Source organism: Columba livia, unplaced genomic scaffold (genome assembly GCF_036013475.1).
Source record: "Columba livia isolate bColLiv1 breed racing homer unplaced genomic scaffold, bColLiv1.pat.W.v2 Scaffold_102, whole genome shotgun sequence".
NCBI classification, from domain to species: domain Eukaryota; kingdom Metazoa; phylum Chordata; class Aves; order Columbiformes; family Columbidae; genus Columba; species Columba livia.
In genome coordinates, this window is record NW_027043007.1 from 765,546 (window position 1) to 774,655 (window position 9,110).

The 9,110-nt window shown below is 61.1% G+C and overlaps 1 protein-coding gene across 1 annotated transcript; it reads right to left on the bottom strand.

The window, feature by feature from the left end:
* Nucleotides 1-810: 810 nt before the first annotated feature.
* Nucleotides 811-8,895, bottom strand: LOC110356221 (coiled-coil domain-containing protein 81-like). Its single transcript, XM_065047707.1, has 13 exons — nucleotides 8,832-8,895; nucleotides 8,267-8,328; nucleotides 7,603-7,759; nucleotides 6,783-7,039; nucleotides 6,293-6,378; nucleotides 5,574-5,662; nucleotides 4,708-4,825; nucleotides 3,793-3,922; nucleotides 3,116-3,334; nucleotides 2,628-2,791; nucleotides 2,210-2,332; nucleotides 1,884-2,004; nucleotides 811-1,603 (listed from the first exon to the last, which is right to left on the bottom strand). The coding sequence occupies exons 1-13, from the start codon at nucleotides 8,893-8,895 to the stop codon at nucleotides 1,385-1,387; spliced, it is 1,809 nt and encodes a 602-aa protein (XP_064903779.1). The 3' UTR covers nucleotides 811-1,384.
* Nucleotides 8,896-9,110: the final 215 nt, after the last annotated feature.

Here is a 9,110-nt window from a genome sequence, read left to right on the forward strand (position 1 = left end):
CCCGGTTTCCCATCAAAGATGTATTTCAGTCACATCCTCCAGCTTCTCACGTGCAGAACCGTTGAGGGTGAAGAGGGAAACGAAGCCCCATCCAGCAGGAGGCCGGTGTTGCCAAGTGTTGAGCAGTGGTGCCTGCTCAGGGCCAGGACACACCTCAGCAGGCCATGCGGCCTCAGCCCCTTTGTGTGCTGGGGCCAGGACCCGGGGCTGAGGCCACGCTCGCCAAAATTGTCCCTCGGCCGATCCAGGGTGGGATCCTAATATCCTTATACCAAGGGACAGGCTGAATCGTTAATGCAGAAAACCAGCAGTGAGCTGGAAGAGAGCGACTGAGCAAGACTTGAGATCAGCCCCGCGCGTGGAGCAGCGGAACCCCATCCTTCACCTCCCGGCTGAAGCCTGCCTGGCCATCCCACCTCAGCCCCAGCCTGCCTTTCCTACCAGGGGCTGTCCAACAGAAGGCTCGGAGCCCCAGCCGAGCTTTGGCAGAGTGCGGCTACCCAACTGCCCCCCATGGCTCTCCTGTCCCCAGGCACGGCTCCTGCCTGGGCTGTCACTGTCCCCGTGGCACACGGTGGTTCCTGCACAGCTCTGGGTGCCCCTGACAGCGCTGGCCTGGGCGCCCCGCAGTGCCCTGGCTGGACGAGCCCCCGCATGTTCCCCTGCAGCTCGGCTCCCCTGGCTGCCCAGACTCGTCCTCGTCCTCCCTCCTCCTCCTCCTCCTCCTCCTCTTCCTCCTCTTCCTCCTCCCCGCTCCTGTCAGGATGTGCAGCTGCGTGTGGCAGGCTCAGTGCCAGGGACACGGGGTGCAGGGGCACCAAGAGCGGGGCCGCAGCCGAGCCGGTCCAGCAGAGCCTTGGGGAGGGCTGCCCTTGGAGCAGGGCTGAAGCTCCAGCCCTCTTCCCTGCAGGCCTTTCCCTGCCCCAGCAGCGCTCACCCACTGCCCAGCGCAGCTTCCACAGCCACCAAGCAAACACCCACAGTGTCAGACCCAGCGGTTTGCAGGTGGGGCTTTACTGATCAGGGGCAAGAGCTGGTGTTAGCAGCCTGGCTGGCCGGCGCTGGCGCTCGTCACGCCGCAGGAGGCTCTTGCTGGACGCCTCTCTCGGGAGCCTCAGCGCCCGAGACGGTCTCCTGGCACCAGCCGACGTGGAGCAGATGTGCTCTCCAGAGCTGCGGAGTTGAATACAAAGCTCGGTAGTCTTGTATGCACAGAGGTGCAGAGCAACAAGTCTGGCCAGCACACATGGCGTGGGATCTGCTTCTGTCTGGAGAGAGCAGGTCCAGATCCCCGGGATGCAGTCCCGCCCTGCTGCTCTCCGTGCCCCCAGGGCTGTCAGGAAAACACCCTCTTTGCCCAGCTCTGGCCTGAAGCTGCCCACGCTCACTTTTTCAGAGGCGGGCACTCCAAAAGGCAAAGACTCCACTGGGAACGCTCTTTTCCCAGGTGCTTTTCACTGCCTGCGGTACCTGGGCCTCCCGTAGCTCTGGCTCTTTTTTCCAGGCCTTTGGCGGTGCCGCTGCTGCGCTTCTGCTCTATCTTGCTGCGTAAGGAGTCCCAGAGCTTGCGTCTTCCCTCCTCCGTGCACTCGCGGGGCTGCGCCTGCAGGGCCACGGCAATGCAGCAGCAGGCAGTGCTGGTGTCCCTGGCAGGGGCTGGGGGGATTCTAGCGCCCCCCCTCCCTCCTGCCCCTTCTTCTCAGCCTCTCCATCAGCCCTGCTTTGCTCACGGTCCTGACTGCAGAGCCTTTCTGCAGTGACCCCTGAGCCAAGGGAGCGCGGGGCTGAAAGCAGCCCGGCTGCTTGCTATCCCAGACCAGCCTGGCAGCACCGCTGCGCCGTTGCCATGACCAACACCACCACATCAAGCCTTTGGGACGTACCGGTCCTGCCCTCCTCTCCCCTGGCCTGGCAGGGGGTGCAGCCTGGGGTGCAGCTTCCCGCAGGCGTTGGCTGCTGCCTGCCTCTTTCCCCGACCGTTCCCACCGCAGCACTGCCAGCTCGCTGCAGACACACAGCGGGAGGAGGAGGTGTGAGCACAGCAGAGCGCGCTCCAGCCGGGCTCCCAGCTGGGCGCCAGCCGCGGCCGCAGAAGCGGCTCTGCCGAGAGGCCGGTGCCAGGAGAAGCGGCTCTCTCCCGCGGGGCTGCGGGCAGCAGGAGGAAGGGACTGCGGGAGAGGAAGCGCTGCCCGTGTCCGGAGAGATTTACCACTGGAGCTTGTCCTGCAGATCCAGCTGCTCATCCCTCTCCCCTCTTCTCTTGCGGGCCACCTGCCCCAGGATGCAGGTCACCACCTCCCGCAGGGCCCGGTCTGTCCGTGGGGAAAGGCTCCTGCAACAGCAAGGACAAAGTCTCCCTGACCCTGCAGCTGGGACCGTCCTGCCTCTTCCCGCACCCACCCCACACCTACGTGGCCCCGTTCTGCCCCACAGCCCCCTGGAGGCAGAGGGGTTTCAAGCCCCTCTCTGGCCCCTGCCGTCGGGTCTCACCCAGCCCGTTCCCGTGGCTGCAGAAATCCCCGGGCGCCCTGTGCGGCCCCGTGGCTCAGGGCTTGGCTCCCTGTACCCACCACCACCGGCTCACCCCCCACCGCCCCAGGGCTCGGCTGCAGCGGGCTCGCTCGTACCGCTTAGGGGGGACGCTGTTGTCCTCAGGGACTGTGGGGGGCTCTTCTCCGGCATCTTCCCAGTTCTCCATAATCGTCCTGATCTCCAGCTCGTCACAGCTGGACTCGTCTGACTCCACGCTGCTCGGGGAGCTGTCTGAGGAGCACTCGGAGGAGCTGGATTCCTGCACAGGAGGGGACTCTCATACAACAGCCCCGCACCCGGACGGTGCTGCTTCCCAGCACGCAGACCCCAGAACACTTCTGGCTGGACCACACGGGACAGGGAGAACCGGGAGAAGGAGCTCAGCAGGCCCCTGGGGTGACCTCTGAGTGTCACCAGGGTTTCACTGCAACTCCCTGTCCCCGCTCTTGCTCAGGAAGGGCAGCATCACCCGCCCGGCTCTGCTGCAGCAACGCTGCTGTGACGGCTGGGCTGCTAGAGGTACTTTGCACTCTCAGCCGCCCCGCGGGAGAAAGTGCTCTTTGCCTGCAGGAATCCCAAGTACCTGGATCCTCTGCATCTCCTTTGGTTGTTCTCCCTTTCCTGTCACACTGGGTGTCTCCTTTTCTGCCTCGGCCTTTGCTTTCATTGCTCCGCCTGAGCGCTGTTTCCTTTTTTCCGCTGCCGCCGCCTCTTTTTTCTTCTTTTCCTCTTCTTCCAGGAATTTCCGGATATATGGTGGAAGCTGCTCCTCTTTCTTCTTCTTCTTCTTCTCCCGTTTCTTCTGGAGGTCAAACAAAATGCAACAGCAGGCAGCATTAGTCTGTCCTGCCACGGCTGAGCTGTTTTCCTCCCTTCCCTCCCTTCTCTTCTGCCTTGCTGTCCACGCTGCTTTGCTCCCAGGTTCCTGCAGGCTCCACCGAAGAGCCCGTCTGCAATGCCCAGGGAGATCAGCCACCAGCGGGCTACAAACCAGCTGGCAGCTGGCGAGCCCAGACAAGCCCTGCAGTCACCCGGCCGACAGAAACCGCCCCAAGTGAGGGCTCTGCGTGTGTTTCCAGGCTACTGGAAGTGACAAGTATATTCTCCAATGACAGTGACCCGCTTCTCCTCAAGTAAACACCAAAGCAACTGGTCAGTGGTCCCATGAACACCCAGTGAAGAATCTTGTGAGCACTGCCGTGCGTGGAGCAACGCTGCTCTACAGTACGACGCGCTCCTGCAGCGTCCCGTGTCGGGTACCTTTTCTCTCTTTTCTCTCCTCTCCATGGCTCTGGCAATGAAGTCCACTGTTCCGGGTCCGACCAGAGGCGGCAGCTTTCCTTTCTCCTCCTTTTCCTTCAAGCAGCTCCTCTGGACAGCTGGTAGCTGCCTGCAAAGACACAACAGGGTGTGCTGCGGGAGTGCAGGAGGAGCAGGTTCTGCACCTTGTGCTTCCAAGTGGCACAGCTGCTGCTGCAGCAGAACGCGCTCTACTCGCCTCCTCGTCATCAAGTGCCCAGACACAGAGAAGACCCCAAGCTGCCAGATGTGCCCAACGGCCCCCCTACAACTCAGGATGCCCGGGTCTCGGCCCTCTCTTGCTGGAGCGCCCAGAGGAACGGGGTCCTGTGCCCGGAGATAGCGCTACGCCCTCCGGGTCAGCGCACTGCAGTCTGCTCCTGGGTCCGAAACACAGAGCGCTCACGGGCTGTGCGGGCAGGTTGGGCGCTGGGGACGCAGTGTCAAAGGGAGGAGGACATGGCCCCACGAGAAAAGCCGTCCTGCCCCCCAGCTCTCCTTAAGACAGGCGTCAGCGTAGAAGAGGCTCCTGGTCACTCAGGGCAATCCTCTGCAGTAACCAACCGCAGAACACTGTTCTCAGCAAACAGAAAGGTCGGGCTCATTTCAGTCTGAAGGGAAAGCCACAATGGCCTCCTGCTCCCGGAATGAGCATTTGCGGTTGGGGACTCAACAGATCTGCACATCGGGAGCAGAGAAAGAAATAGTGCTGCCTGCGGGGTCTGCCAAGAAGCTACGAGACACTTGCCATGCCCGAGAAACCATCAGTTAGTGGGACACGGGGTGAGTGCACTTGGAGTGTGTCCGGGAGAAACATCTCGCTCCCACAGAGACCGGAGCAGGGGTCACCCTCCCCCATTGATGCAAGTGTCTCACCTGGCGCGAGGCTCACTCCCCTCAGCTTTCTGACCCTGCTCCGGCTTCACAGGCAGTGCAGGTAACCGATTTGGAGAAAGCCTTGCTCGACGAAGGAGGCGCTTCTCGGCAACATCCTCTAGAAACGGGAAAGGAGACGATTCTTCAGAACAGCATCTCGGTGTTGTTCTGGGAACCGGGTGCCAGTTGTGTGCCAGTTCCAAGGAGAGTGACGTGCGGGTCTGCTCAGGGCTGTGCTAACACTGGGGAAGGTGGTCCTTTTCATCCCTTGGGAGGAAAGCCATGTTTCCTGGCAGGTCTTGGGCATGTTCTGACACTGGCTTTTTGTCCAGCTCCTCGTGCCTACAGTGCACCGTTATTCCCGGGCGAAAGCTGTCTGGGTGGCTTTCTCTCCTCCTTGTGCTGAAACGGGGGTTTCCCTGGCACAGCCGCTGGTCTCCAGGGGTCATTCTGGGGAGGGGAATCATTTTGCTCAAGGGAACCCAGCTCTGGGACTGCTGCACTGGTCTCGTGCACACACATTTGCTGCTGGAGCGGGTTCACTCCACAGGCATTGCTTCTGAGACATCTGAGCACATGATGGAGAGAAGCAGGCTTAGAGCTTGGCACTGTTTGCAGCACAAGCAGGGAGCGGAGGCCACTGGGAAGGTGTCCTCCAGCAGTCCCAGCAGCCCTTTGTGCTGCAGGGCTGTCCTGAGACCTTGTCCCGCGATGGGGCGCCGGAGCTTTACCATGATGGGTCCAGAGAGGCACAGGAGGAGCCTCTCCCTCTTCCAGGCCCCCTGGGGTAACCTCAGTTCTGATCCCCTCCAGACGCCGCGGAAGGAAACCCTGCAGCCCCCGCCAGCAACCCGCTGGTCCCCGACCTTTCTTTCCACTGCCATCACCTCTTCTCGGCACACGTCCCGGCAGGTCTATCAGCACTGGCATTTTAGGCACGGTCTCAAGTTGGTACCTGAAGAGCAAGAAGGCACCAGGCTGAAGGAAGGACACCGCGTTGTTTCCCAAGGCGGCCCAACCCGCAGGGCTGGAGCAGAAACTCCAGTTCCCGAGGGGCAGGTGAGGCCCCGTCAGCCTGTGCCCGTGTTTGTCTGTCCTGCCCATGAGAATGGTCGTCCTGCCACAAAACCCCCTTGCTGCTTCTGGGGAAATGATTCCGCTCACAGTGCACATGGAGAGCAGACCATTATGTAGTGCTGGGATTTTCCAGCACCCTTTGAATTCTAACCCTGCCCTCCAAGTTCCTTGCAGAGCCTCGCAGATTAATGCCTCTGTAGCTAAGAGCAGTCTCTCACAAACAGGAGAGAAAAGGAGCAGGAGAACCCTGGTGGAAAACGTTGGCTAAACGCGTCTCTAGGTCCACAGTAGGACACACGCACAGGCTGTGTCACTGTCCCACGTCCCTCCACGTGAAGTCAAACTGAACAAGAGCAACACAGAGTTCTGGGCCAACAAGGCTTCTGAGACGCTCGGTCCTCAGTGCCGTCACGAGTACAGTTCCCAGCGCCGGGCAGGGCTGCCCTCCCAAGCAGGAGCTGAGAAGCCGCTTGGTTGCTCAGCCAAGGGCTTGCAGGAGCAAACATACCACGGCAGGACCATAACCCGTCCAGAAGAGGTCTGGGAAGCAGCGGTGTCATGGCGCGAGATGACCGAGTCCCTCATCTCCGGCATCTGCAACGAGGACAGAGACGGATGGCGGGAGGAGCGGACGCTGGGAAGGGCCGGCTGCTCGCTCCGCCTCAGCCCAGCGCCAGCAAAGAGCCAGAGCAGCCCAAGGGCTCTGGGCTCAGCAAGCCTTGCTCTGCCTGTGCCTCTGCTCCCGGCCCCCAGAGTGGGGCACGCAGCGCTCCCCACCCTCAACGCCGGCCTTTTGTCACAAAGTGCAGCTCCTCTGGGGGTGGCTCTTGCGAAGCCGGGCCATTGCACGCCAGGGAAGTGCTCTGCAGGGAGCCTGCTGTGCTCTAGAGCTCGAGGAGCCCCGGGGGCTGAGCAAGGCACGGCCGGCCAGGGGAAAGCAGCCCCCAGAAAGCATTTCAGAAGCAGCAGGAGTGGCGCTGGGAAAGTGAAAATCCTACCTCGAGAAGAGCTTGCAGCATCTTGCCACTGCCATTCAGCCTTTCCAGAAAGTCTAAGTAAAATCTCATTTTTATGTCTTTTCCCTGGACGACCAGCATGCCCACGTCCCTCCAGATGATGGCAACGTTCTCCCTGTTCTCTAGGCAGGCATGGAAAAGGTGCGTGGTCCTTTTCATGTAAAGCTGCACGGTGCCCTCAGAGACAGCGTTCTCTGAGGCTATCTGAGCAAACGGCAGTTGCTCAACATCTTGACGGCCTGAAAGACAAGAGAAGAGGAACACAGGAACTTGCAGACCTGCTGGGCAGGCTGCAAAGCTCTGCAGCTTCCAGGCCCTCGGCAACACTTTGGTCCTGGGCTGTCTGGCCGGGCCAGCGCCTCTGAGGAGACGCTCGGCTTGTCCCTTCCTCTTAAAGTGGACAGTGAGGTGCGGAGCAGAGCGCTGTGGCTCCTCTGATACAGAAAGGGAAACAAAGAGCCTGAGGCACTTGGCGGGAAGAAGAGCCGTGACTGCGGGACAAGTGGGGGAGATGGGCGCCAGGTCCCAGGGCAAGCTGGAGGCTGCCAGCCCATTGGAGCCCACACGCGGTGCTGTCTGTCGTTAGAGAGAAACGCACCCCAAACACAGACCAAGCTCTTGGTGCTGCCCGGGGTCCCACAACAGCTGCCCCAAAGGCAGGAGTGACTAGAAGGCGCAGGTGTTGCGGTCACTGGGTTTTGGAAGGAACCATCTTTCCCCCCTGGGTTTCCCCTGCTTTTCCCCTTGCAAGGAGGCTGAGGGAGCTGGGCTCAAGGGCCAGCGCTGCTTTCGCTCTGCTTACCAGGAATGTCTATGCAGCCGCAGTGGAGCTCATGGTCCTGCGCAACAGCCTGTTCAAGTTGAAACACGGGTCTCTCCACCATCACCAGATCCTGCTCACTGAGGGCTACTCGCTTTGTGACAACCGCAAAAGTCCCGATTCCGGGAATGCGGACAGCCTGAAACAGAGGAGATGGCGGAAGGGAAGAAGTCTTGGAGGGACAGGCGGGTGACTTGTCAGAGGTGCTGATGGTGCTCAGTGCCCTGCCCTGGCCTGAGGTACAAAGGAGCAAGATGGGCTCTTTGGAAACCTGGGCAGAAGACAAACAGGGCCTGCGCTTTTCCCTCTCTCCCCGCTTCAGCCACGGAGAACCAAATAGGCGAGGGAAAGCTGACAAACATCCTCTGGCTCAATCACATGGAAGGCAGGGGGTTCCCACACTTGGAATAAGTCCAGATGTGTCCCAGGCTTCCAGGCTTTCCCATGCAACTCTGACGGGGGGACCTTCTTGTACATCTGAATGGACAGAGGAGGTGTCCATCGCACTGTGTGCATTGCAGTGTCTGCTGGGGCGTTGCTCCCGCTTTCCAAGGAGAGGAAGAACAACTGCACTCGATGGCAAAGGGCTGTCAGGACTCGATCAGCGTTCGTCGGGATGTGAGGGGGAGGAGGAGGTGAGGCCCACCTGGTGGAGAGCCAGCTGCAGGCTGAGGTGAGACGATGCGCTGGCCCAAATCTTAGCGAACTCTGGAAGAACAAGGGAAAGACCCGTCATGCTCTGCGGCAGCAGCTGGGAAGCCGGCAGTGCTTTGCCGTGCCCGCGGGGGCACGGGCTGTGCTCCACGCGGCTCTCGGAGGCTCAGGCAGGCCCTGGTGTCTCCCCAGCAGGGGCCAGTTTGGCCGGGTCACAGCTCTGAACACACAGAGCCCACGCGGCCCACGAGCACCTTCAGCTCCTCTATTCAGACAGGAGCTCAGGGTGGGCAATGCCCAGCGCCAGGCAAGGGCAGCCCTTCGGGGTCAGGGGCTTCTGCCTGGGCTGCCCCAGGAAGGCAGGGGCCACGTCAGGAAGGGAACCGGGAGCCCTGGCTGCCGCGTCAGCCCCTCAGCCCTTCGGGATGGTCAAGCAGGTCCCTCCTCGCAGTCACCACTCCTGAGCAGCCACCCCAACAGTCCTCGGGTTTCCATGCCTGACGTCAGAGATGTCCTTGACCCGGCCACGCTCGTGAAATTGGGCCTGAAGGCCTTACCATAACGCTCCAGCTTCTGGATGGTTGGAGCCAGGTGAGGCTGCAAGTAGAGGCGTCCTGCCATCTTAGTTCCACTCCTGCTTCAGGTCAACAACTGCAGAGAGTGGCTGGACGATGGCTTTCCTGCTTCCTGCAAAACGCCTCTTCTTCCTCCTCTCCGCTCTCCTCCTCCTCCTTGTCCTCCTCCTTCTTCTCCTCCTTCTCCTCCTCCTCCTCCTTCTCCTCCTCCACCTTCACCCTCCTTGGTGCTGTCGTGCTCCCTCTCTCCGCCTTCTCCTC

Bases quoted from the DNA above. Each gene is read 5' to 3' on its own strand.
- LOC110356221 (XM_065047707.1), bottom strand. From the start codon at position 8,895: ATGGCAGGACGCCTCTACTTGCAGCCTCACCTGGCTCCAACCATCCAG. The intron at 8,329-8,831 runs GTAAGGCCTTCA...TTGTTCTTCCAG, and splicing joins CCAGAAGCTGGAGCGTTATG to AGTTCGCTAAGATTTGGGCC. The intron at 7,760-8,266 runs GTGGGCCTCACC...CCTCTGTTTCAG, and splicing joins TGCAGCTGGCTCTCCACCAG to GCTGTCCGCATTCCCGGAAT.